Below are 26,855 nucleotides of genomic sequence, written 5' to 3' on the forward strand. Positions count from 1 at the left end.
TCTGAAGGGCTCTGGACCATAGCTGTTTAGAACAATTTGGGCCCCTCAGGACCAGGAATCAAATGAAGCAGTGTCTCAGTCTCTACCACAGGCTGATACAAAGGAGGCCCCCATCTTTGTTTGCTTTCTTCATCCTTAAACCCTCACCCTTCCTTTGCCTGGGAACCGCCAGCAGAGAACCTGATGCTTTCCTAGCATACAACTACACCCCAGCTGCACTCCAGCGGGTGAGAGTATATACTTTATCTGCCCTGCCTTCTTCTGTGAGGATGAAATATTTTAAAGCAAACATTGGAATTGTCAGGCTTCTGCACTGTACTAAAGTATGTTTTAGGTTGCAGTGTCCGTAGTACAATTTATGCTCTTTCTGTGACGGCAGGAAACACTGGGGTTCCCCTCCTGTACCTAAATCCTTGTAAAGTTCTTTCCTACTCTCCTTTCCAGAATTTACACAGGGGAGAGGCAGTGCAGCGGGGTGGCCGGGCACCAACACAACTTGATTCTTTTTATTGTATAGGACAATGGTTACAGACTGCAAAGATTCAGGAGGCCCCACTGCTTGGGCCCAACAAAAGACAATATTCGCCCTCTCAATTCAGAGTCCTCTGGGCTGCGAGGGGACAGGCTTTTCACTATATGGCTCTGGTAGAAGGTCCATGACAGTACTCAGTACAAGAAGAGCCACATCTGAGCCTAGCTGTACGGGGGTGGGTGGATAAGCTGGGCCAGCCTCATCTCAATCACTTGGGTGTGACCCTGAAGACACGGATGTGGATGGCCGAGTTGTTGCGGATCCGGGTCAGCGGCTCTCGCGTATCAATCTCCGGTTCCAGTTCATCGACAAGCTCCACGGTGGAGGTATTGGCAGCCACCTGCAAGGACCCGAAGCTGCCAGCCTGCAGCTGTAGGGCAATGTTGATGGCGCGGTTGATGGCCAGGCCCAAGCCGTGGATGTAGATCTCATTGCATGCGTTCTGACCCCGAGCCCCTCCATCCAGCAGTTTCTGGCAGCGGGCCAGCTGGGCCTTAAAGTCAGTCTTCATGTTGACATAAATGTCATTGGGCCTCCGGGGCAGGCGATGGGGGAGCCGCTTCCGCAGGGTGTACTCCACCGGGTCCAGCTCAGCCTCGACGGCTCCGCGGGGCTCTCGGTTTTCGGCCATGCTGTTTGCCCTGGCACGAGGAAGAGACGAGATCAGCCAGGGGTGACGAGCGAACAACGCTTCCTTTCCCACCCCGTTTCCTGCCCAAAGGGTGAAGCCGGGAGAAGGCGCACTCGACGCCCCTATTCCCTTCCACTCTCAGTCCCCTTCCACTGACCTCAAGCTCCCGCATCTCCCCCACCCCCAGTTCCTACTCATTCATCACATCGCCCCCAACCTCCAGGCCCCTCCACCGCCCCCTTTCCCCAGCTCTTCCGCGCCTACTCTCTCCGGTCCACAGTGCTCTCCACGCGCCGCGGCCCGCTCCCCTGCCAGGGCACTCAAGCGTTGCGCCGACCGGCCGGAATAGAGGGCGCTGCCCGCGACCCGCAGGCCCCAAGAAGGCAAGAGAAGGAAAAGTGAACGCCGCCGGAACGCTCGAGCGCTAGAACACAGCCGGCGCCAGGCTCCTGAAAAAGGGTGCCGAGTGCGCACGCGCGCTCGTCCCCTGCAGCCAAGCCCGCGGGATCCACGAATCGCCTTCCTGGCCTCCGTTCTCCCGCCCCTGTCCTGAGAGCTAGCAAAACCGCGCGATGTGTTTGAGTAACGCGAGGCTTCCGGGGGTGATGGGATCTACCACGTGTACGCCTCCCAGGCGGGGCGCAGAGGCGGGAGGCGTGTACCAAGTCGGAGCTGGGGAGGATCTGGGAAGGGGAGGTCAGCTTTCCTGGGCCAATCCGAGTCCCCGGTTCGCGGAGGTGTCCCGAAGGGGAGAAGGGAGGAGAGGAGGCTATTGTAGGGGCGTGGAGGATTTGGGGGTAAGGGTCTTCCAAAGATAGCAGGGAGGGCGGCGAGTTCCATAGAACGTGATCGCGAAGGGGTCTGAAGTCAAGTCTGCACTCTCGCGTCCATCGCAGTTCCTCGGGTCAGAGGAGGTGTGGCAGAGTTGGCAGAACTGACCTCCCGCCCAAGGTTCCTGTTGCCCAAAGACCGAGGGCGGGTAACGAGTGGTGAGGCCCGGCCCTTGGCGGAGGACAGCTCTCCGGGACTCCTCTTCAGTTCACGGGGACCCGTCCTTCTTCCCTGCGTCTGGCAGGGCTGACCTCCCAGGCCAGCCCCTGGGGACGCGAGCTATGAGCCGCAGGCCCAGCCTTCACAGCTCCCCTGGGGCCCCCTGACCCACTCGCACCCCTCCACCACCCCCCCCCCCCGCCACCAGCTCTTCGGTCACTGCCCGCCACCTGGGAGTATGGACGTGCGCCCCCTGGCGGGAAAGTGCAGGGCAACACCTGGGGGTTGGTGGCTCCCCGAAGCCAGTGGGAAGGGGTTTTCTGCCCAGATTGGTTTAGCTTCTGTAGAGTTCCATTTGAAAATGAGTTAGACCTGCAGTGAGGACCTCAACTACTCTCCGCTTGAGTTCCCTCATCACTCAAATGGGGATGAGAATTCCTGTCTTGCTACTGAGTTGCAAAACCCAATATAACCTTACAAACTAAGCCTACACGTGAGTTGGATTTTTTTTTTTAATTAAAAAAAAATTTATTTATTTGGCCGTGCTGGGTCTTAGTTGTGACATGCGGGTTCTTAGTTGCAGCATGTGGGATCTAGTTCCCTGACAGGGGATGGAACCCGGGACCCTTGCATTGGGAGCGCAGAGTCTTAACCCCTGGACCACCAGGGAAGTCCCTGAGCTGGCATTTTTAAGCACACCGCCCCTCCCACCCACCCACCCCCACACACACCCCAGACCTCTCTCTAGTTGCCTGGGGTAGAGTCTGACCCCATCTGACTGGAGGTTGGAAAGAGGCCAGGCTCCTGAGAACTTCTCTCCCAGCACCATTTAAATCCTGTGGTTCTTTTAGGTTCAGATTCTTACAAGTTTGGGGGGTTATTTGGGGTTGAAGAGGAAATGCTGGCTACAACCTTACTCCATCTCAGAAGTGACATCTGAACAGAGTTTTGATGGACAAACAGGAATTCTTCAGGGAAGCAAGGAGTATTCTGGAAACACGGAACAGTATTTTTAAAAGAATGGGAGCATAACCTAAGCTTCCACCTCAAGGAACTAGAAAAAGTAAAGCCAAAGGGAGAAGATGGGAGGAAATAATAAAGAGCAAATATCAATGAAACTGAACACAGAAGAACAATAGAGAAACTCAAACCAGAAGCTGGTTCTTTGAAAAAGTCAATAAAATTGACCTCTAGCGAGACTGACAAAAAAGAGAGAACAAGAAAAAGAAGACTCAAATTATGATTATCAGAAATGAAAGAGGGGATAGCACTAAAGATCCCATAAACATTAAATTATACTTGGAGAACAATACAAACAACTCTACACACATAAATTCTACAGCTTAGATAAAATGGACCAGCTCCTAGAAAACAAACTACCAAACTAACCCAAGATGAAATAGATCATCTGAATAACTCTGTAACTATTAAGGTAATTAAATTCATAGTTTAAAAAAAAAAAAAACTTTAGAAAAAGAAATATCTAGGCCCACACAGTTTTCCTGGTGAATTCTACCAAAAAAAAAAAGGAAGTAACACAAATTCTACACAATCTCTTCCAGAAAACAGAAGAGGAAGGTACATTTCCTAATTAATTTTATGAGGCCAAAACCAGACAAAGATCATACAAAAGAAGAAAAATCACAGATGGATACCTCTCATGAACAACACAAAAATCTTCAACAAAATGTTAGCAAACTGAATCCAGCAGTATATAAAAAGAGTGATATACCAGAACCAAGTAGAGTTTATTCCAAAGATGCAGGACTGGTTCAGTATAAGAAAACAAATCAGTATTACCTACCATATTAACAAGTTAAAGAAAAAAACACATATGATCATGTCAATTGATACAGAAAAACCACTTAACATAATTTAGTACCCATTTATGATAAGAGCTCTTAGTAAAAAGAGAATGGAAGGAACTTCCTCAACCTGGTAAAGAGCATCTACAAAAAAACTACAGCTTCCCATCATACTTAATAGTGTAAGACTGGACACCTTTCTCTTAAAATCAAGAACAAGGGAAGGATGTCGTCTCTCACCACTCTCATTGTTGGAAGTCCCAGCCAGTGCAATAAGGCAAAGAAAAGATTGTAAAGGAAGAAAAAAAAACTGTCTCTATTTGCAGATGACATGATTGTATATACATTAAAAGTCCCAAGGAATCTACAAAAAAACATATAATTAATAAATTAGCTTATTAGCAAGTTTGCAGGATACAAGATTAACATACAAAAATCAATTGTAGGGCTTCCCTGGTGGCGCAGTGGTTGAGAATCCGCCTGCCGGGCTTCCCTGGTGGCGCAGTGGTTGAGAATCTGCCTGCTAATGCAGGGGACATGGATTCGAGCCCTGGTCTGGGAGGATCCCACATGCCGTGGAGCGACTAGGCCCGTGAGCCACAACTACTGAGCCTGCGCTGCGCAACAAGAGAGGCCACGATAGTGAGAGGCCCGCGCACCGCGATGAAGAGTGGCCCCCGCTTGCCACAACTAGAGAAAGCCCTTGCACAGAAACGAAGACCCAACACAGCCAAAAATAAATAAACTAATTAATTAATTAAAAAAAAAAAAGAATCCGCCTGCCAATGCAGGGGACAAGGGTTCGAGCCCTGGTCCGGAAAGATCCCACATGCCACGGAGCAACTAAGGCCGTGCGCCACAACTATTGAGCCTGCGCTCTAGAGCCCACGAGCCACAACTACTGAGGCCTGCATGCCTAGAGCCTGTGCTCCACAACGAGAAGCCACCGCAGTGAGAAGCCGCACAGTGCAACGAAGAGTAGCCCCCGCTCGCCTCAACTAGAGGAAGCCCGTGCGCAGCAACGAAGACCCAAGGCAGCCAAAAAAAAAAAAAGTTAAAAAAAAAAATCAATTGTATTTCTATATACTGGCAATAAACAACTGGAAACCAAAATTTAAAATCATTTACAATCACTCCAGAGAGAGAGGGGAAGAGGGAGGAGGAAAGGAGGGGGAGCGAAAAATATTTAAATATAAATGTAACAAAACGTACAAACTCTGCTTAAAACTACAAAATGCTAATCAAAGATCTAAATTAATGGAGAGATATACCGTGTCCACGTATTGGAATATTCAACATAGTATAGATGTCAATTCTCTCCAAATTTAATGCAATTCCTATGAAAATCCCAGCAAGAAGTTTTGTAGATGTAAATAAGTTTATTGTAAAATTTATATGGCAAGGCAAGAGAAGTTAAAGCAATTTTGAAAAACAAAAAGTTGGAATCACACCACCTGATTTTAAGACTTACTATGTAAACACAATATCAAGACAGTGTGATATCTGCCAAGGGACAGACACAATCATCAATAAAATGGAACAGAGAACCTAGAAATAGATTCACACAAGTACAGCCAGCTGATTTTTTTTTTTTTTTAAGAAACTGTTTATTTTCCATCAACCTATTTCCATTTTAAGAGTCTGTGGAAGAGCTGCTTAAGACCACTGGGTGCTTGTTCCTTCCCACTCAGCGGCCTGAGCAGACCAGTGTTCAGTGGCAGGCTGAGCACTCCAGTCAGCGGGGAACTGCTGAATAGGCACAGAGGGCACCTGCGCTCCTTCAGACCAGTCCACCGCCTCCTGCTGAGTAGCAGTGAACTCAGGAGCTGGAGCAATCCATTCGTCCTGAAATTCCTCCTTGGTCACAGCCTTCTCAGCTGCTGCCTGCTCGTCCTTTTCAATTTCTTCAGGATCTCTGTAGAAGTAGAGATCAGGGATGACCTCCCATGGGTGTTTACGGGAGATGGTACCACGCATGCGCAGAACTTCCCGGGCAAGCATCCACCACATTAGACCCACTGAGTGAGCTCCCTTGTTGTTGCAAGGGATGGCAATGTCCACATTATCGCAGAGGAGAGTCTGCGTTACACAGAGCAGTGGTAGACAGGTTAACGTAAGAGGCCTCTGGGAGAGGCAGGTGGTCAGCCCTGGGATCAGTAGCCACCGGAAGTCCTGGCTCCCGGAAGGCTGCCTGGATCTGGTTAGTGAAAGTTCCAGGAGTGAAGCAGCCAGCAATAGGAGTGGCTCCAGTGGCAGCAGCAAACTTCAGCCCAGCTCGCTGGCCAGTATTCCTGGAGGATATGATACTGACATCAGCTGGGTTTTCAATGGCAACAGTGGCATGAGCTGCCAACAGAAGCTTCCCCCAAGTTCTCTTCAGATTTATGATGTAGATGTCATCACTTTTCCTTTTGTAGGTGTACTGTTCCATTTGGAAGTCAAGGTTGGTGCCACCTAAGTGGGTTCCTACTGCAAGGAATTTGAGGACATCCTCCTCCTTCATTTGCAGGACATCAAGGGCTCTGGAAATTGTGAAAGTTTCCCTTTAAGTTACGATGGGAATCCAGAACAACGCCGTATGGACCCCTGTCTGGCTGACGCGGAAAAGCCAGCCAGCTGATTTTTGGCAAAGGTGCAAAAGCAGCTGAATGGGGAAAGAATGAGTCTTTTCAGCAAGTGGTGCTAAAACAACTGAATAAATAGGCAAAGAACTGAACCTCAGCCCTATGCAAAAAACACAAAATGGATGGTAGATCTAAACATAAAATGGAAAATTATAAAACTTTTAGAAGAAATATAGGAAAAAAAGTCTTCATGACATAGGGTCAGGTAAGGAGTTCTTAGATACAACTCCAAAGGCACGATCCATTAAAGAAAAAAATTGGGGACTTCCCTGGTGGCGCAGTGGTTGGGAGTCCAACTGCTAGTGCAGAGGACATGGGTTCGAGCCCTGGTCCAGGAGGATCCCGCATGCCGTGGAGCAGCTGAGCCCGTGTGCCACGGCTGCTGAGCCTGCACTCTAGAGCCTGTGAGCCACAGCTGTGGAGCCCACGTGCCACAACTACTGGGGCCCGCGTGCCTGGAGCCCGTGCTCCACAGCATGAGAGGCCACTGCAATGAGAGGCTCGCGCACTGCAGCGAAGAGTGGCCCCTGTTCGCCACAACTGGAGAAAGCCCATGCACAGCAACGAAGACCCAACACAGCCATAAATAAATAAATAAATACATACATACATACATACATACATACATAAATGTGAAAAGTAATATATGCTTTAAAAAAAAAAAGAGAGAAAAAAATTGATAAGTTGTATTTCATCAAAATTAAAAACTTTTACTCTGTGAAAGACCACCCAGCCACAGACTGGGAGAAAATACCTGCAAATCACATATCCAACAATGCACTTGTATCCAGAATAGATAAAGAACTCTAAATTCAAGCGTTAGAAAATAACTCAATTACGGACTTCCCTGGTGGTCCAGAGGCTAAGACTCCGTGCTCCCAATGCAGTGAGCCCGGGTTCCATCCCTGGTCAGGGAACTAGATCCCACATGCTGCAACTAAGAGTTCGCATGCTGCAACTAAAAGATCCCGCATGCCACAACGAAGATCCCGAGTGCTGCAACTAAGACCCGGCGCAGCCAAAAAATACCAAAAACAAACAAAAACAATTAGAAAATGGGCAAAAGTCTTGAACAGAGGGTTCTTTAGCAAAGAGGGTATAAGGATGACAAATAGGCACATAAGATGTTCAACACAGCCATTATGGAAATGCAATTAAAACCATGATGAGATGCCACTACCCACCTATTAGAATGTCTAAAATTAAAAATTTTGACAATACTAAGTGTTTAGGAGAATGCAGAGAAATTGGATCTCTCATACACTGTTTGTGGAAATGTTCAATGGTCCAGCCACTCTGGAAAATAGTTTGGCAGTTTCTTCTAAAATTAAACACACACTCACCATATGACCCAGCAAGAGCACACATGGGAATTTACAAACTCGTACACAAATGTCCATAGCAGTTTTTGTAATAGCAGTGTTTGTAATAGCCCCAGACAGGAAACAACCCATGTGTCTTTCAACGGGTGACTGGTTACATCACCCATTGAAAGTGTGGTACATCCATACCATGGAATACTACTCAGCAATAAAAGTTGGATCAAGGAGACCCATTAGGCTGCTGGAAGACTAGATACATCCTAGAACAATACTGTGCTGAGCAGCTCAGAGTTTACTGTGGAAGGCAAACAAGATGAGCAAGGCAGTGTGACCACTGCTCAGCATGGAGCATGTATAGGGTTCGGTGGACCCTCAAGGAGGTACAGCCAATATGACCTTGGGGGGATGCAAAGTTTTCCAAAGGAAGCAATGGCTAAGGTGAGGCAGTAATGTCTAGCAGTCGGGCTCAGATCCTGTGCAGTCCCTCCTGTTACAATGGAGAGGTCTGGAAGGTCTGAGCCCTGGGAGATAGGGAAGTAGGAGGGAACCAGCAAAGGATTCAGAAGGAGCAGCTGATGAGCTAGGAGGAAAACCAAGGGATATGGTGATCTGGAGGCCAGGTGAAGAAAGCATTTCTTGGAAGAGGTAGTGACCAGCTGTGTCATATGCTGCTGATAGGCCACATAAGATAACAAACCAGTGGATTTAGCAATGTGGTGATTTTGCATTGGTGACTTGACAAGCATTTACACTTGATTGACCAAAGAACTTAGCTCATGGAGGAAAGTAACTCTGAATGCAATAAATTAATTGTAAGGCCCATTCTGTCTGATAATTAACAATAAGCACAGTTTATGAGCTATCACTCCATTACTCAGGCTGTGTGTCTTTTCATGATATTTAAAATGTTTTCCAAACTTTGACATACAGATAAATATAAAGGTTCGCAATTTAGGTGGGTGAAGCCAGGCATTGTAATACCCTGATTTGACACTAAGATGGTCCTTACCATTTTGCATTTCATCGAAGGAAAACACTGCAGGGGAATCTGCCATTAGAAAAAAAGGCAGAGTTTGGCTGTTTACTCTTACTTGAGACTTCCCTTTCATCTCGATAAATCATCTAACCACATCAATTTGTTTAGTTCAAAAGCTTCCAAATTTGAAATAACACAGACCAAGACATTTTACAGCATAGTCTTGAATAAACCTGAATAAACAAAAATATCTTAGGTCCAAGTGATTTCTTCATTCAAATTTTTTTAATTTTGTACGGGAGATTCACAGTTCTGATTTGTTTCCTTTCGCAAAGAGGGTGCTTATACAATTCAATTTCCACAGTGTCATCAGCAGCAAACGCATTCTCACTTTACGGCTGGGGGAGATTACTTGGCCAGGATCACAAGCTGGTATACAGGAAACCCAGGGTGATCGATCAATCACTCCAATCTCCTACCTTGGAGTCCAGCGTGCTCTCCCTGACGCAAAGCATCTGGTAGGCAGGTAGGTACTACTGTCCAATCAAAAACATTTTCATGATAGCATTCGAAGCCCTCAACTTAAGTTTCACTTCACGTCTCATCCAACTAGCAATCCAGGTCCTCTTCTCCCATCAGCCTGGCTTGTCACTATTCTAAAGCTGATACTCACTTTTCTTAAATCTACCCAAATCCTGCCCTTCCTTCCTGCTCAGCACAGGCCACCACTGTCCCTGACTGCTTCCCCTTCACAGGGATTTCCCCTTTTCCCCTGTACCATTTCTCCACCATAATTTACAATCTCACATTTGCTAATTAATAATTAAAACAGGCTAAAAGGCTAAGACCTTATTCAGAGGGTAGGACACAATCTAGGAAAGCGGAGGGAAAAAAAGCTTTGGAGTAAGAAAAAACAGCTGTCATAAACTTGAGAACTTTGTTCTAGGAGAAGAACCTGATTGGAGATTGGATTCTGTTGATACATTTTCATACAGTTAACAATGTGAATACTGTGGACCCAGAAGGCCCTACTAGCTAACATTTGTGGAGTGCCTGCCCTATACCAAGCACTGTGTTAAGTGCTTTACCATGCAATCCAGATACTCAGAGATGAGTAAAGTTGCCCAAGACCACGGTCAGTATGGGATGGAACCAGCACACAAGCCCTCGCTTTAAACAATTGCATTTTCCAGCCTGTGAACAAGCAGCTTCACTGACTACACTGAGGCAGGAATCCTGACTGCAAGAAAGACAAGGGAACTGAAAAAAGCAGACACGAAACCTGGGGTGTGCTCCGTGCAAGAACAAAGGGCCTTCCTGGTAGCTCCGGAGGTCGGCGCTCCGTTTTGGCGAAACAGAGGACTCAAGTTCCAAGTCTGAATTTACCCTTCCCTGTCCTGAGGATTTTATTGTTTTTGGTAACGGCTGTTTTAGGAAGCTGGGAAGTAGAGTATACATTCTGGCGTAACTTCCAAAGAAAACGGTGAAAACACACACAAGACTTTTTCATCCTAAAAAGTTCAGGGAATCGGAAAAGTCATTCTTGAAAACCTCCTTTTTAAACAAAGGCGGTGTCAATCTACTTCTCACATTTGCATAGTAGTTTCTCTCTTTCCGAAGCCTTTCACACTCACCTATTTTAATTCTTTCAGCACTCCGGGAGTGGAATGGGGGCCAGGGATGGGGCGGAGCAGAGCATCAATACCTTACTATAAAACAGAAACTGAGGCCCGACGGCGTCAACTCCTTCGCCCCCGAGGTCTAGGGGGCTAGTCGGTGGCGGAGCCAGATAGAAACTCCAGGTCTCACCAGCCAGTGCTGCCTCGGACTGTTTCTAAACCATTAGGTTCCTCGTTTATTTCATATACCCCGGGGATGTCTGATGAACACACCTCTGGGTTGTACGTGGTCTCCTTCAATCCAGGCGGGCTTCCCGGAGGAAGCCGACCGTCCGGGAGGCGGGCGATGCCGCTAGCGGCGGCCTTCGTCGCGATGGTCGCGCATCACGTGCGGGGGGGCAGCCGGGGTGCACCCTGGGGACACCCTCACCACCCCCCCCGGCCCGCAGCAGGCTGTGTCACGTGAGGCACCGGGCTCCCGGGTCACGTGCCGGGGGGTGGGGATCGGGGGCGACGGGCATCCGGGCCGCGCCCGCCGGGCACGCTAGGAGCGCGCTTGGCCGTGCGGGTCGGAGCGGGCCGGAGCAGCAGAGGGGGGCAGTGGCGGTGGCGGCGGCCGCGGCGGGGGCGGAGGGGGCGGCCCCGCGGCCCCGCGTCCGCGTCACGTGGTGCGAGGCGGGCAGCCATCTTGCTACAAACACAAACAGAGAGGAGCGGCCGCCGCGGGAGCGCCAGCGCCCCCTCCCCCGCCGCCGCCGCCCCCCGGCCCGCCGCGCGTCGCCAACGCCCCGGGACCGGAGCCTCGCGCCGCCCGCCCGCCGCGGTAAGCGCCCGGCGGCCCCACGGACCCCGGCCCGCGGCCGGGCCCGAGCCAGGCCCGCCCCCGACGCCGAGGCGGCCGCGCCGAGCCTGCGAGAGCCAAAGCGGGAGCGCGGGCCGCCGGCACGGACCCTCCCCCGTCTCCTCCCGAGGCCGCCGCCCCCGACGCCCGGTGTGCCCGCCCTCCGGCCCTCCCCGCCTGACCCTCCCCCGGCGCGGGCAGGGCCCCCGCGCCGCCCGGGCCCCCGCGCCGCCCGGAGGGAGGCCGGCTCCCTCCCGGGGGCGGCCGCCCGCGCCCCCGCACCTGGCGCCCCCTCCCTGAAGGGCACGCCGTCCTCCCGGGCCGGCCCGCCTCCTTCCCACCCCCGCGCTCCTAACGGTCGCTCTCCGGCCCTCGGAAGCCCGTCCCAGGCCCCCCACCTACCCCCGCCCGCATCTTCTGCCCGGGGGCCCGGGACCCTAGTGCCCGGTTCTCCCCGGAGATATCCCCCAACGCGCCTCCGGTTTCTTATCGGCCTGAGCTGGGCCCGGCGGGTCTTAAAGTCCAAGCTTTCCGTGACTTTTGGCTAACGTGGAAGCCTCTCCTCTTAACCACAGCACTTCGCCTGGGTCTTCGCCTAAAATTCCTTTCAGCAGCGACATTAGTGCTTGGTCATTGGGGTCTTCTTCCTCCCGGTTGCCCGGCCGTGTGAAACACCTTAGTCTGTCCTGTTGCCAGGCTGGGCCCTTCCCAGCCCATCTCCCCTGATGCAGCAGCTCCCCAGTCACGGCCCCTCACACTTTGCCTTTTTTTTTTTTTTTCCCAAGTTAACTTTAAAAAGACCCTCATCTCGCACGTCTTACCCAGCCATTGCTAGAATTCCCAGTGAGCGTGCAGGTCTGGTCCATCATAGGGCCGGGCCTAGCCCCGGGGATAGATGCTCAACCAGTACTTGTTGGCCAGCTCTTTCTTCCACCCACCCCAGTCTCACTCCCCTCTTGCTTCTCATTGCTGCTTTTCCAGAGATCAGCCTCCACAGCCTTTCTGCTGCCCGAGAGCTGACACGCGGTTGCAGTTTAGCCCCCGCCCCTTGGCTTTGCACCTGAAACACCTTGGGTACCAACAGGCTGGTCCCCTTAACTTCTCACAGTGTGGGAGTTTGCTTTCTGGTCCTTCATCGGTACCATTCCCTGTGCAGTCCCAGGCCACCCTCCATCACCCCAGCCTCAGTTTTATTTCCTAGATGGTAGGTCTAGTGTGTCATTGGGCAGGGTTGGAACAGATCTGGGCTTTGTGTGGCTGCCATGGCGGGGACCAGGGACCTCGAGGGGTCCCACATGGTGATTACAGTCAAGTGAGTTCTATTCTTAGACTCCTGGCCTGTCTTTCTCAGCCAGCGGATGTGTCAGTGTTGTCTGTGGTTTGATGGATTAAAGGACCCCAGTTTGCCCTGACTTTTACATCTGTAGTTGGAGTTTGGGATAGGAAAAAAAAAAAAGCCCCGCTTTAGAGCAGAGGAGGTGAGAAGAAGTGGCTATGGGAAGGATTTTTTTTTAAGGTTTTTTTTTTTTTGGTGTGGACCATTTTTCAAGTATTTATTGAATTTGTTACAGTATTGCTTCTGTGTTTTTTTTTTGTTTTTATGTTTTGGTTTTTTGGCCGTGAGGTATGTGGGATCTTAGTTCCCCAACCAGGGATCGAACCCACAGCCCCTGCATTGGAAGGTGAAGTCTTAACCACTGGACAGCCAGGGAAGTCCCTATGGGAAGGATTTTTAAAATTCTAACGAGAAATTAAAAATGGTTTAAAACTCACAAAGTGTGCTTGTGAGTTTGGGGTGGTTCTTGCTGCACATGTGCCCCTTCTCCAGTCTCAGGTAGGGTGTCAGAGACGTCAGCGTCTCCTATCAGGGCAGCTGCAGCCTCCCTTCCTTGTTTTCTCTGCCTGGAGCCCTAGACTGGGCAAGTGGGCAGAAGGGATCAAACGAGTTAAAGTGTGAAAGTGTTTTGAAAACTGTTAACTACTAGACATGCTGCAGGGCGTTGTTATGATGGCTCAGAGGGCAGAGCTGGGAAAACTGACCAGCTGGGAAGAACATGGGCTTGCACCTCTTTTTAAGTCTCAGAGTTCTCCTACCCCGCATGGAGAATCTTTCCATCCTGAGAAAGGGCGGAGTCGCCTCCAACAGGCTTGGGGCTGGGTGGTTGCTCAAATGTTGGGGAATTTGGTATTGTACTTCTGTTAATAGTGGTGCCTTCCTGTGCCAAAGCACATTGCTCTGGATTGGGGCTAATTTTCGCGGTGATGGAATGAGGAAATAACGTTCTTAACTTAGTGTGTACTGGGACTGCGTATTCTCTGGATTTTTTCCTTCTCCTGTGAGTTCTGAACCCCAGAGAACAGGCTCCCCTCGTGTTCCCTCAAGCCTGTCGTGAGCACCCAGGACCAGTGTGTGTTCTCTCCCTTGGACTCCGGCAGGGGGCAGTCTTTTAAGAGCAGTAATTCAGGTGCTGGGGGAGTGAGGGTACGCTGAGGCTTGAGAAGGAGAAGGGGGCGGGGTGTGGATAGATGAGGCAGACAGATGCTGAGAGGTGGGGGCTAAGCACAACACCCTTAGGTCAAGTAGCCAGGGAGGGATGCTGTCTCCGTCCCCTGCCTAACACCTCCTGCTCTTTCCTTCACTGGAAGGGGATCCAAATGCTGGGCTTTCAAAGTTTGTGATAGACTTAGGACAATTTTGTTTAATCTGTTCTTTTCCCGAGGATTTCCCTCCTGGCAGGATTGCAGATTTCTCTCATGGGACAGTGTAATTAGGGAATGATTTCCTTGCTCTTCAGAGGCAGGAATGAGCTGGAGTAAATTTGGTTTCTCTTGTCTTACATTCTTCCCCATAGACAGACAACAGGCATGGTTACCTTCTGCCTGCGGCGCACAGGCGGGTTTCTTGACTGTGCCCCGGTTGATAATCTGGGCGCAGATAACTCTTCGAGGTGAGGGCTGTCCTGTGCAGCGTAGAATGTTTAGCAGCGTGCCTGGCCTCTGCTCACTGGATGCCAGTAGCATTTCCCAGTCACACCGACCACAGATGTCCCCCGATATTGCCAGATGTGTCCTGGGGAGCAGAGTTGCCCCCAGTTGAGAAATGGTGGCTTTGACAAAGCACGTGGGAAAGACACACGCCTGTTTGGAGCTAGAAACGGTGGGGCGCGTGTGTGCAGCTCGCAGTCGAAGGGCCAGGCAGCCACCGGCTTCTGGGACCCAGGCCTCCCCTGGCTGGGCCCGCCCAGATGCTTGACCTCTCTCACCGGCCGCTCCTCCACTTCCTCTCGCCTGATTGCCTCTCTCTCGCCTCCGTAGTTTCCCTGCTTCTCACGCCGGGAGCCAGCACTTTTTCTCAGTTCACTCCTTACAACCAGGACAGAAGGGTGACGGCTGAAGTGGGAAGCGCCTGGCGGCCAGCCACCTTTGCCACTCCCTGGAGGGGTGGGAGGGTGAGTTGTCCCCTTTCTGTCCTCTCACCCCACAGCAGCTTTCCATGCTCGCAGGACTCTTTGTCCCATCGGTCTAGGATGGGGCTCTTCTGGGGTGGCCTGGAAGAGGCTCAGAACAGCCTCTCCTGAGTTTGTTTGAAGGAAGTGGGGTGTTTTTCTTGGAGTGACGAAGACTTAATATGTGATAGCTATCCCCAAATGTCTTCTTTTCCCTCTAAGCCTTTTTTTTTTTCTTTTACCAGTCATGTTTATTTTATTATTATTATTTTTTGGCCGCACCACGCGGCATGTGGGATCCTAGTTCCCCGACCAGGGATCAAACCTGCGCCCCCTGCATTGGAAGCATGGAGTCCTAATAACCACTGGACTGCCAGGGAAGTCCCCCCACAAACCTTTTAAAAATGGTCAAATATAACATATACCTTGTTAGCTATTTTTTAAAAATTATTTTTATTTATTTGTTTTTGGCTGCATTGGGTCTTCATTGCTGCGTGCGGGCTTTCTCTAGTTGTGGCGAGCGGGGGCTACTCTTCGTTGCGGTGCGCGGGCTTCTCATTGCGGTGGCTTCTCTTGTTGCGGAGTGTGGGCTCTAGGCACGTGGGCTTCAGTAGTTGTGGCATGTGGGCTCAGTAGTTGTGGCTCACAGGCTCAGTAGTTTTGGCGCACGGGCTTAGTTGCTCCGCAGCATGTGGGATCTTCCCAGACCAGGACTTGAACCCGTGTCCCCTGCATTGGCAGGCGGATTCTTAACCACTGCGCCACCAGGGAAGCCCCCACTCTAGCTATTTTTAAGGATACGATTCTGCAGCGTTAAATACATTCATCACGTTGTTGTGCAGCCATCCACCTCATCCCCAGAACTTTTTCATCTGCCCTATTTCAGCTCAAACTGTCCCCGTTAAACAACTCCCCACTCTCCTTGCCCCCACCCCCAGCCCTGGCACCCACTGTTCTGCTCTGTTCCTCTGAATTTGACTCCCCTGGTAATCTCACGTGAGAGGAATCATCCAATATTTGTTCTTCCGTGACTGGTATGTTTTATTTAGCTAATGTTTTCAAGAGTCATTCGTTGGCCAAATTACATAAGGGTTGTAGCGTAGACAGAACTAACCGGACTCGGCTGTTCTGGGAGGGCTACTCGAATACAGTGACAGGAAGAGCTTTTCAACAGGCCTGTCTTCTCTGACGGCCGTATGTGCTGTGGCGTGCTCCAGCTCCAGAAATGGCCAGCTGAGTCTGTTGTAGAAGAGACGCCCGTGCCGGGGGAGGTCAGCCCTGCTCTGGATGGTCTCACAAGCTGCATTTCACCCTAGGATGCTGGGATTCTGGGGGTGGGTCCCGTGTCTGTCGTGGAGTTTGCTTCGTGTTCTGGGCTGCAGCTGTGGAGGAGGGCCGCTTTCACCTGGCCCCTTTGGTGGAAACCCTTCTTCCTCCTTCCTTCCCAGAGTTGTGGAGTCTTGGAGTCGATGGGAACTGTGGAGGTGCTCCGGTCCAGCCTCCGCCCCAGCCAGTGAGGGAAGCCCTTGCACGGCTCCCTGAGACCCTGCCCTCCCACCCTCTGCTCGGAGCCACCAGGGATGCGCCGCCTCCTGAGAGCCGCCTCCGCTGTTCCTTAGAGGGACGGGTCGCTGCCGCCACCACAGCCGCTTCTGTCAGCTTCAGTAACTCTGACCTTATTTCTGCTTTGTGGTGAGGGAGCCTTCTTCCTAGCTTGTATCACGGTAACATCGTTCTCTTCTTGGCTCTCTGTCCTTACGATCGGGCTCTTCCTGATCCCAGGGACCGGGCCTCGGTGTTGACTCCGGTCTGGTGAGTGAGCCCTGGGCACGCTGGCTGGAGTGGCCGGCCGCGGCCTTCAGCGTGCCCCACCTCGGGCTCTGGAATAGCCCCCGCTCCCCTTGTACCTGGTCTCTCCCCAAACTGAGTCTCTGGATTCTAGCTGCCAAGCAGCCAGACCTGAGTGTTTTCAGAGGAGAGGTAATTTTGCTCCCAGATAAACTTCTAATCTTCTTAATAACTGGCCTTTTCTCTCTCTAGAACATTTGGGACTCCAGTGGGTTTTCTGCTTGTGTGTATGTGTGTTTTCTCTTTGTCGTAAACATCCACGGGTACCTCAGGCACCCTTTTACTGAATGCTGGGCCACTTGGCGAGAGCGCTGAGCTGTCGGGAGGTGCCTGCCACACCCCCAGCACCTCCGCCGGGCTCCGCCGAGTGAACTGGCCGCTCGAGAGGCCTGATGAGTGCAGGGCAGCGATGAGGAGGAGCAGGGGCTGGGGTCCCCTGTGCTCCGTAACCAGCAGCCTCCAGGCAGCTGTGGGCCTTCTTGTTATGCAAGACGGAGGAGGGCTGGAGGCAGGGAGGTCTGTCTGACCACTAATTTAACCCCACTTTCTTCTCTTCGCCCCTCAATAAGGATCTTTCCCAGATGTGAAGGTCCCTCCCTGGGCACTGCTCTGGTCAGACCAACATCCAGTTGCCTGGGGACCCTGGTTCACTCCAGCACAGGCCCTTGCCTGGAGAGAGCCCTGCCCCTGCCCTACCTGCTTCCCTGGGCAAGGCTGCCAGGTGAGTCTGGGCCAGAGGGAGGGCATCCCCCTGCAGAATCTGGAAGGGGCTCTGGCTGCCTGTTTTCCTCCCCTCCCCCAGGCCTTCCTCCAGCGTGACTCTTTGGTTAACTCGTGGTGTAAGTGGCACGTGGCTGGCTTAGGCGAGTCCTTATAGAACCCATTACTGTACCCACCTAGTCCTCATCCTTCGGGCTCTCCGGGCGTCTCCAAGGCCCAGTGTCCCCCACGTCTCCACAGGTGTTTGGAGAGTGAACACCAGGTTCCCCCTCCCCTGCTCATCCCCTCGACCTCTAGGACACGCCCAGCTCCACAATGGCAGCAGAGACCCTCAACTTTGGGCCTGAGTGGTGAGTCAGGTGTGCTTTGGGTGGCGTAGAGAAGCCGGGAAGGACAGCGCTGCTCAGATTTCTGTCTGTCTCCTTCTCGTGCCCTTTCTGCAGGCTGAGGGCCCTTTCTAGTGGTGGCAGTGTGGCCTCCCCACCCCCATCCCCTGCCATGCCCAAATACAAGCTGGCCGACTATCGCTACGGACGAGAGGAGATGCTGGCCCTCTATGTCAAGGAGAGCAAGGTAGGGGTGGGCGGGGGTGCGGTGTGGCCCAGTTGCCCGCTTGGCCTTGGCCAGTGGAGAGGGCCCAGGAGCATGTGATACCTCCTGCCCCGGTTGACAGGTCCCCGATGAGCTGCAAGACAAGGAGTTTGCTGCGGTGCTGCAGGAGGAGCCGCTGCAGCCCCTGGCCCTGGAGCCTCTGACTGAGGAGGAGCAGGTGGGGCCCTGCCGGCGGCGCCGCGTCTCCACCGTGGAGGGGGCTGGAGTTGGGAAGGCAGGTGGTGGAGTTGCAGTTGTGGGTGGGGTGGGAGCGGTCGGGTGCCTGGGTCCTCACTCCCACCCCTGGCTCCCTCCTCAGAGAAACTTCTCCCTGTCAGTGAACAGTGTGGCTGTGCTGAGGCTGATGGGGAAAGGGGCTGGTCCCCCCCTAGGTGGCGCCTCCCGTGGCAGGGGCAGCACGCGGAGCCGAGGTAGAGGGGGGTGATGGCGTGTTCTGGGGCTGGCAGCGGTGGGATTCGCGGTCTTGTGGACTTGGAGGGGTGAGCCAGCAGGTTTCCCACGCGCACCTCATTCCTTCTCCAGGCCGCGGCCGTGGTGACAGTTGCTTTTACCAAAGAAGCATTGAAGAAGGCGATGGGGCCTTTGGCCGAAACCCCCGGGAGATCCAGCGTAGCCAGAGTTGGGATGACAGGTGCAGGCTGGGAGAAGGTGGCATAGAGGCAGAGCAGAGAGGGGCCCCGGGGTTAGGGCCCAGGGTCTCATGGAGGGAGACTTGGGTCTTTGTCATCAGAGGGCACGAGGAGACCCACCAGATTAGCCCTGGTCAGAGAGCTCTCTGTGCCCTCTGACCCCCTATGACCCTGCCCTTTTCCTTCCGATTCTCTGGGCACGCCCTTGGACTTCCTTCCAAGCCCGCCACCCCCGTCCCCCCGCCCCGCACCTCTCAGGGCAGAATGGACAAGGTGAGCAGAGATCCTGCAGGTCGGGGATGGAACTGTCCTCTGACCCACACCTGTCCTTCCCACAGAAGCGAGAGGCGGTTTGAGAAGTCGGCCAGGAGGGATGGAGGTATGGAGAGTGGTGAGGGTGGTGGCCAGGCCCTGAAGGTCGTTAAGAGGTGGGGGAGGACTGAAATGGGTGGCCCCGGTTGGGGGATGTTTCCTGGGGGAGGTGGTAGGGGCAGGAGGGCCCGGAGCTGGGCTCCTCTTTCCCAGCAAGGCGTATAGTAAGAGTCTTGCAGGGACCGTGGCCGCCGTCCGCTGACTGTGTCTTCCCCTGCTCCCAAGCGCGATCCGGGTTTGATGAGGGAGGGGCTGGCCCGAGGAAGGAGCATGCCCGCTCAGATAGCGAGAACTGGCGTTCTCTCCGAGAGGAGCAAGAGGAAGAGGAGGAGGGCAGCTGGAGACTTGGGGCAGGACCCCGGCGAGATGGCGACCGCTGGCGCTCTGCCAGCCCTGGTGAGATTGGGGCCAGGTGGGCGCTGTGGGGGGCGGCGGGCGGTGAGAACTTCCTGTGAGGGTGGGCACCTGCGGCCAGGCAGAGGGAGCAGAGAGTTCTGGAGCGGGGTGGGTGGGAATGCAGTCCCGGAAGTGCCAGTTGTTCCGGGCCGGGGGGGTCCCGGTGGGCAGCAGAAGACTGGGGACTCTGGCTTGACTGGGATACCAATTCTCCTTCTCCGACTTTTCCTGCCCAGATGGCGGCCCCCGCTCTGCTGGCTGGCGGGAACATGGGGACCGGCGTCGCAAGTTTGAATTTGATTTGCGAGGGGATCGAGGAGGGTGTGGTGAAGAGGAGGGGAGGGGTGGGGGGGGCAGCTCTCACCTCCGGAGGTGCCGAGGGCCTGACGGCTTTGATGACGACAAGGATGGGCTCCCGGAGTGGTGTCTGGACGATGAGGATGAAGAAATGGGCACCTTTGATGCCTCCGGGGCCTTCTTGCCTCTCAAGGTATCTGCGAGGCGGCGAGGGGGAGACTTTTCTTAGAGGTTGGTGGGAACCTGCCCTGAGGGGGTCCTCTCACTCCATCCTTTTTTCCTCTGCCATTCACCTCCCTGTCATATCCCGTAACCTGTGCAGAAGGGCCCCAAGGAGCCCATTCCTGAGGAGCAGGAGCTCGACTTCCAGGGTCTGGAGGAAGAGGAGGAAGAGCCTTCCGAAGGGCTGGACGAGGAGGGGCCTGAGGCGGGTAAGCCTGCGCGGTGGGGCAAGGAGCACGCCTGCAGCCTCGAGCGAGCGGGGTCCGCGGGCAGCGCGGAGGGAGGCCGGTGCCGACACGGTGTGGGGAGGAGCCTGGAAACAGCAGGGCTGTGTCCGATAGGCCGAGTGTCAGATAAAAATCAAAGCAGAATCAAAATGAGCTTTGACAGTCCCTGGAATCTGTCGAACGCGGTATTAAACCAGTGGTGGTGTGTGTACAGCCCTGGCCGGTGGTGTGGATGCACATCCATCACCGAAGGGGCAGAAGAGGAAGCGTGCAGAGTGGGGTTTGTGGTGGCAGTGCACCGAGCCTTAGCTGTGTTGACCAGAGATACGTGGGTGGACTCAATACCCAGAGGCCCTTCTGGCCACAAATGGAGGGTTTGTGCTAAATCATTTTTAAGGCCTTCCGGCTCTTTGGTTTTGAATTCTGGTAATTACCCTTCCCTTTCAGGTGGGAAGGAACTGACCCCACTGCCTCCTCAGGAGGAGAAGTCCAGCTCCCCGCCCCCACTGCCCAGCTTGGGCCCACTCTGGGGAGGTAACGGGGAAGGCGATGATGCTGTGGAGAAGGACCTGCCGGCAGCTGAAGGTATAGCCGGAGGGCAGGGCCGCCCTTTCCCTGGAGCCTGGGGCTGGTGGGGAAGACGCTCCCCTTCCCTGTGGGAAGGAGGTGCAAGGAGTGTTTGTGGAGGGGCCAGAGTTAGCGCCGACTTTTCTGGAATAAGGGTGGTAGAAGGGGGACCGTCTCGCCCCCTTCTCTGGACTCCCCCATTCCGCCTTCCCTTCTTTGCTCCTTCTAGGAGACGATATGAGAGCAGTGCAGCTGAGTCCTGGGGTGGGCTCACCCCCTGGCCCACCTGGAGATCTGGAAGATGATGAAGGCTTGAAGCACCTGCAGCAGGTGTGAGGGGGCCTGAGAAGGCTCTGGGGATCCTCCCCTCTGGGGGGACAGAGAGTCTTTATTCCGTCTATCGTTGCCCCGGTTCCAGGCTTTTCCCCATCGGTCCCACTGTGTTTAGGACCTGCTCTCTTGACCCCACCCCACCTTAGCCCCAGCCCCGTCTGATGTTGCTGGGCTTGGCCGGTTGAGCCTTCCCCTCTCTCCCTGGGTTCCCAGGAGGCGGAGAAGCTCGTGGCCTCCCTGCAGGACAGCTCCCTGGAGGAGGAGCAGTTCACAGCCGCCATCCAGGCCCAGGGCCTGCGCCACTCTGCAGCTGCCACCGCCCTCCCCCTCAGTCATGGCGCGGCCCGGAAGTGGTTCTACAAGGACCCGCAGGGGGAGATCCAAGGTGCCCGTGGGAAGCAGGGCATGCAGGAGGGGCTGCTGGGGCGTGGGGACAGCACCGTTCTCATCGAGGGCTCCTCTGGCGCACCTTTCTGACCGCGGCCCCCCTCCCCTTGGCCCAGGCCCCTTCACGACACAGGAGATGGCGGAGTGGTTCCAGGCGGGCTATTTCTCCATGGCCCTGCTTGTGAAGCGGGGCTGTGATGAGGGCTTCCAGCCGTTGGGTGAGGTGATCAAGATGTGGGGTCGTGTGCCCTTTGCCCCTGGGCCCTCACCACCCCCACTGCTGGTGAGCATACCCCCCTTTGCACAGAGCAGGGACGGGAGGTGGGAGCCTGGCGGATGGCAGCGGGTGCTGCAGAGCAAGCCAAGGTCAGAGCCGCCGGAACTCTCTGGCCCTCACTCAGGGAAACATGGACCAGGAGCGGCTGAAGAAGCAACAGGAGCTGGCGGCAGCCGCCTTGTACCAGCAGCTGCAGCACCAGCAGTTTCTGCAGCTGGTCGGCAGGTATGGGGGGCCTAGCAGGGCTTGTCAGTAGGGCCGCGCTGGCCCTGTGGCCGGCGCACCTCATGCCCGCCCGCTTCTCGGCAGCCGCCAGCTCCCGCAGTGTGCGCTTCGGGAAAAGGCGGCTCTGGGGGACCTGCCGCCGCCGCCGCAGCAGCAGATCACCGCGTTCCTGCAGCAGCTCCAAGCTCTCAAGCCCCCCAGGTGTGTGGGACGCCCCGTCCTCGCTCTGTCTTCCCGTGGCCGCGCGCACAGCCCTCGGGTTGTGGGGGGGTGGGGTGCAGGCTGGAGATGGCTTTAGGGTGCTGAGTGTCAGTGCTTCGCTCCGCAGGGGTGGGGACCAGAACTTGCTCCCGACGATGAACCGGTCCTTGTCAGTGCCAGACTCGGGCCCCCTCTGGGACATACATACCTCAGCCTCATCACAGTCAGGTGTGTGGCCAGCCGCTGCCCCGCCCGGCCCGGCCCGGCCCGGCCCGGCCCGGCCCGAGTCCTGGAGTCCCCTCTCTATCCCCGACAGTCGCGGGTGGGTGGGTACCCTGAGGCCTGAGCCCCCTCCTGCAGCTGCCCTTGCTCCCCGCAGGCGGTGAGGCCAGTCTTTGGGACATACCAATTAACTCTTCGACTCAGGGTCCAATTCTAGAACAACTGCAGCTGCAACATAAAGTGAGTGGGCGTCTGGGGCTGGAGTCCTCGGGTGTCGGGGGCCGGGCCACGGCAGGGAAGGCCTGACGTCGGGTCTGATCTCGAGCGCTCCAGTTCCAGGAGCGCCGAGAAGTGGAGCTCAGGGCGAAGCGGGAGGAGGAGGAGCGCAAGCGCCGAGAGGAGAAGCGCCGCCAGCAGCAGCAGCAGGAGGAGCAGAAGCGGCGGCAGGAGGAGGAGGAGCTGTTTCGGCGCAAGCAGGTGGGGGCCTGGCCGAGCGCGCGCGCTGCCCGGGCCGTGCGGGGGCGCCCGCCGGCCCTCACCGCGTCTCTGCCTCAGGTGCGGCAGCAGGAGCTCCTGCTGAAGCTGCTCCAGCAGCAGCAGGCGGCGGCTGCCGTCCCCGTGCCTCCTGCGCCCAGTTCCCCGCCCCCGCTGTGGGCCGGCCTGGCCAAGCAGGGCCTGTCCATGAAGACGCTGCTGGAGCTGCAGCTGGAGGGCGAGCGGCAGATGCACAAGCAGCCCCCGCCTCGGGAGCCGTCGCGGGCCCCGGCTCCCAACCACCGTGTGGTGAGCAGGCTGGGCCTGGCCCCTGCTGGGTGGCACCTTGGGGCCCTCGGGAACCCCTTCTGGTCAGCTCCCGGGGTGACCCGGGGTGGGGGGCGCACTGGTCCCCATGTGACCCTGGAGGCGCTCTCTTCTCTGAGGCCCTCACCTCACCCCCACCCCCCGTGCCACCTGGACCAACCTCCCACTCAGCGTTCTCGAGTGTGCGTGTCCCCGCCTGGGCCACCCTGACTCACTGCCCTCTGTAGCAGCTCGGGGGCCTGGGCGCCGCCCCCCTGAACCAGTGGGTATCTGAGGCCGGGCCGCTGTGGGGCGGGCCCGACAAGAGCGGGGGCAGCAGCGGCCTGGGGCTCTGGGAGGACACCCTCAAGAGCAGCGGGAGCCTGGCCCGCAGCCTGGGCCTGAAGAACAGCCGCAGCAGCCCCTCTCTCAGGTGGGTGCTGGGGCCTGCAGGGGTGGGGGTGGAAGGATGCGGGACTCCTGAGCTCACTGCTGTCTTCGTCCCTGATTCACCTCCATCCCGCTCAGTGACTCGTACAGCCACCTGTCAGGGCGGCCTGTGCGCAAAAAGACGGAGGAGGAGGAGAAGCTGCTGAAGCTGCTCCAGGGCATCCCCCGGCCCCAGGATGGCTTCACCCAGTGGTGTGAGCAGATGCTGCACACGCTGAGTGCCACGGGCAGCCTGGACGGTACCGGCGGCTCTCCCCGGGAGGCCGGGCTGGGGGCTCCAGAGCCGCGTCGGGTGGGCCCTGACAGCCCCATCCCGCCCCGCAGTGCCCATGGCTGTAGCGATCCTCAAGGAGGTGGAGTCCCCCTACGACGTCCATGACTATATCCGTTCCTGCCTGGGGGACACGCTGGAAGCCAAAGAATTTGCCAAACAATTCCTGGAGCGGAGGGCCAAGCAGAAGGCCAGCCAGCAGCGGCAGCAGCAGCAGGTGAGGTTTCACAGAGCCCTGGCCAGAGGCAGTGAGGGCGCCCAGTGCTCCCCTGAGCCCCCCCTCCCTCTCTGCTGCTTTGCAGGAGGCTTGGCTGAGCAGTGGCTCCCTGCAGACAGCCTTTCAGACCAACCACAGCACCAAACTCGGCTCTGGGGAGGGCAGCAAGGCCAAGAGGCGGGCACTGATGCTGCACTCGGACCCCAGCATCTTGGGTGAGTTTGGAGTGGGGAGGAGGCTCCTTCCTCAGCACTGGGCAGGAGCCTGGGTGGGTGAGCTCAAACCCAGCTTCCCCTGGCTTCAGGGTACTCCCTGCATGGACCTTCTGGTGAGATCGAGAGCGTGGATGACTACTGACCAGCCCGTCCCACCAGCACCCTGGGCTATAGGCCAGGGGCAGCAGCAGCGGCTTGGACCCCTGGGTCCCCAGACTGCAGGCTCCCCACGAGGAGCATAGGAGGAAGCAGGGGCAGGGTCCCCAGCACTTGTTACAAACCACACGATGCACCTTAACTCACCCACCACGAGGCACTTTACAGATTGGGGGGAAGGGTTTTTTTGTTTTGTTTTTGTTTTTAATTTTAAACAACATTGAAGAAAACATTAGGAGAGACAAAAAAAAATTGTTAAGAAGTAGACTCTAAGCACCCCCTTTCCCTTTTGGGGATGGGGGAGCGACAATGGAAGATCCACAGAGGTTTTTGTTTCGTTTTTTTTCTTTCTTTTTTTTTTTTTTTTTTTTTAAGAAAAAAGAAAAAAAAAAAAAATGGTTAGGAGACTGAAAGAAAAAACACACTGTTATTTTGGGGCAGTGGGGACACGGGACCCACGGACCTGTCCTGCCTGGCCCCCGAGGCTGCACTTACCCTCCCTGCCCCACACGGTGGGCCACTGGGGTAACTGGAAGCTGGGGTGCCAGCAGTTTGCACAGCGAGGCCCCCTCAGCCCCGCCGGCCGGACCCGCTGTGAACGGCTCCCTTGTTGCTGTGACTGTGGCAGAGGCGTCTGAGGTGGGGGCCAAAGTAGCCCCTTGGCTTTGCTGCTTCTGGGGAAAGTTGCACAAATGGGCCAGGCCGCCTCAGCACCCCAGGCTGCCACCCTTCGCCGGCTGACAGGGTGGATGGGAGAGGGCCGGCAGTGCCAACCTCATCTGGCTGTCAGGCCGGCAGAACTTCCACTCTGGCCCTGGTGAGGGGCTTCCCCCTCCGCTGCCATTCGGGGGGGCCGGCCTGGGTGTGAAGCTGAAAGTCCCAGCTCCCTGCCTTGCCACATGAATGTATTCTCTGGGCCACGAGCCCCTGCTGTGCCCGCTGCCTCAACCCCGAGCGAGGTGGGGGCGGAGCAGTTCCTCCAGGAGCTGGAGAGAGAGGCGCCACTTAATGACTGTTGCTCCTCCTGTGAAGGGGGTAGGCGAGGGGCCGAGGAGGCCACGGGAGTGGGCCGCTTGGGGCTTCGGGTTGCAGTGCGGGGCTGTTAGAAGGGAGCTCCCTACCTGCAGCCAGCTGTGTGGGATATGGACCACCCAGCTCGGCCCTGACCCCTCCATTGACCAAATGGGAGAGGAGCAAGCGGCCTCTCCCCTCCCTGCTCCCCTCATGTTTTTAAATGTTGGGTAGGGGTGGGGTGTCAAGAATGGGAGTGTCTGTCTCTCCTGGGTCGGGGGTAGGCTGCCCTTCACCAACTTCTTATTCCCAATCACCTACCTGGGTTTGTCTCCATTTGGGTTTTTTTTTTGTTTTTTTTTTAAGTTTGTTGTATCTTTTGGATTTCTCATTTAACTTCTCCCGTGGACCTCATTGCTCAGAGCGCAGTATTAGGGCAAGATTCTGCCACTGCCTCCCCTCCATGAATGTATTTATCCTTCCTGCCCTGGGGAAATGGGGAGTGGCCCCAGTTTTCTTTCCCCATCTATCCCCAGAGAGATGATTTTTTTTTTTTTTTTACTTTTTTTTTTTGCACCAAAGTGGCAACTGGGTCAGTGTTGGGGGATAAAGCTGGCCTCGGGGGTGGAGGGGCCCCCTCCACCTGCTTCTCCCTGGTTTCAACAGTGTTAGCGTCCGTGAAAAGACAATATTCTCTCTAAAGCAATAAGGGGGTGATGGGCCAGGGGGAAATGTCTTGCTGCTGCTGGCCCCCCAGCTCCCCCTTTCCTCGAGCCAGTATTTGGCGGCATTAGAGGTGTTGGGGGAGTACTGTTGTGACTGAATGTAACTGCCCCCACCCCTGCCGCAGCCAATGCAGGGGGAGGGGGGATGACACTCTTCCCCGTCTCTTCCTTCCCCTCCCCCCTCCAGCTAAAGAGACTTTGAATTTAGGGGGCCCTTGAGCCTGGAGAGGCCTTAACCCTGTGAGGAAGTGTAGGGGGAGCCCTCTCCCACCCCCATCCCCTTCTGAGAGTGGTCAATGTTTACAAGCCCCTGAGCCCCCCAGCCCAGGGACTCAGGCCCCTTGCTGTCCTTTCCCAGCCCATCTTCCTGGGCCCCGGCTGCTCCCCCGCCCTTCCCGGGGTTAGGGTGGGTGCAGGGGTCATTCTGTATCTTGTCTGCCTTGTACCCACCATCTCCCCAACCTGTGTGACTCCCTTCTCGTCTACCTGCCTCTGTAAATACTCCGCTTCCCCCCAATAAAACTTGGTGTGTGTTCTCCCCTTCTGCGTCTGAGTTGTTTCTTGGGGTAAGGGCATGTTGGGAACGAGAGGCACAGCTCAAAAGAGCTGGGAACGGAAAGAGCCACAGGCAGGGGGCGGCTGTGCTCGACCAGCCTAACCAGGCCAGACTAGAAATGGGAGGGCTGTGTGTGTGCAACACCTGTGACCC

The 26,855-nt window shown here is 55.3% G+C and overlaps 2 protein-coding genes and 1 pseudogene across 6 annotated transcripts; 1 reads left to right on the top strand and 2 right to left on the bottom strand.

The window, feature by feature from the left end:
- Window positions 1-487: 487 nt before the first annotated feature.
- Window positions 488-11,057, bottom strand: POP7 (POP7 homolog, ribonuclease P/MRP subunit). 3 transcript variants are annotated; one of them, XM_082430763.1, is made up of 2 exons: window positions 10,773-11,057; window positions 488-1,173 (listed from the first exon to the last, which is right to left on the bottom strand). In XM_082430763.1, the coding sequence occupies exon 2, from the start codon at window positions 1,161-1,163 to the stop codon at window positions 741-743; it is 423 nt and encodes a 140-aa protein (XP_082286889.1). In that variant the 5' UTR covers window positions 1,164-1,173; window positions 10,773-11,057; the 3' UTR covers window positions 488-740. The 3 variants fall into 3 exon arrangements, with proteins under 3 accessions (XP_082286889.1, XP_082286888.1, XP_082286887.1); XM_082430762.1 differs by lacking the exon at window positions 10,773-11,057 and adding an exon at window positions 1,424-1,685; XM_082430761.1 differs by lacking the exon at window positions 10,773-11,057 and adding an exon at window positions 1,428-1,680.
- On the bottom strand, window positions 5,318-10,501 carry LOC309645522 (small ribosomal subunit protein uS2-like; annotated as a pseudogene). Its single transcript, XR_014268646.1, has 2 exons — window positions 10,163-10,501; window positions 5,318-6,480 (listed from the first exon to the last, which is right to left on the bottom strand). The product of XR_014268646.1 is annotated as a small ribosomal subunit protein uS2-like (transcript).
- A 136-nt stretch (window positions 11,058-11,193) lies between the features above and the next one.
- On the top strand, window positions 11,194-26,686 carry GIGYF1 (GRB10 interacting GYF protein 1). 2 transcript variants are annotated; one of them, XM_082430711.1, is made up of 28 exons: window positions 11,194-11,322; window positions 14,656-14,789; window positions 16,235-16,478; window positions 17,204-17,355; window positions 17,595-17,704; window positions 17,798-17,927; window positions 18,028-18,123; window positions 18,265-18,376; window positions 18,489-18,597; window positions 18,934-18,974; window positions 19,193-19,363; window positions 19,600-19,853; window positions 19,983-20,091; window positions 20,557-20,694; window positions 20,906-21,006; window positions 21,223-21,394; window positions 21,513-21,679; window positions 21,798-21,898; window positions 21,983-22,099; window positions 22,227-22,327; window positions 22,479-22,561; window positions 22,655-22,798; window positions 22,877-23,104; window positions 23,350-23,534; window positions 23,630-23,790; window positions 23,876-24,039; window positions 24,125-24,254; window positions 24,344-26,686. In XM_082430711.1, the coding sequence occupies exons 5-28, from the start codon at window positions 17,670-17,672 to the stop codon at window positions 24,394-24,396; spliced, it is 3,102 nt and encodes a 1,033-aa protein (XP_082286837.1). In that variant the 5' UTR covers window positions 11,194-11,322; window positions 14,656-14,789; window positions 16,235-16,478; window positions 17,204-17,355; window positions 17,595-17,669; the 3' UTR covers window positions 24,397-26,686. The 2 variants fall into 2 exon arrangements, with proteins under 2 accessions (XP_082286837.1, XP_082286838.1); XM_082430712.1 differs by having other exon boundaries at window positions 23,353-23,534.
- Window positions 26,687-26,855: the final 169 nt, after the last annotated feature.

This window comes from Balaenoptera physalus (assembly GCF_965194825.1).
Source record: "Balaenoptera physalus genome assembly, chromosome: 16".
Taxonomy (NCBI): Eukaryota; Metazoa; Chordata; class Mammalia; order Artiodactyla; family Balaenopteridae; genus Balaenoptera; species Balaenoptera physalus.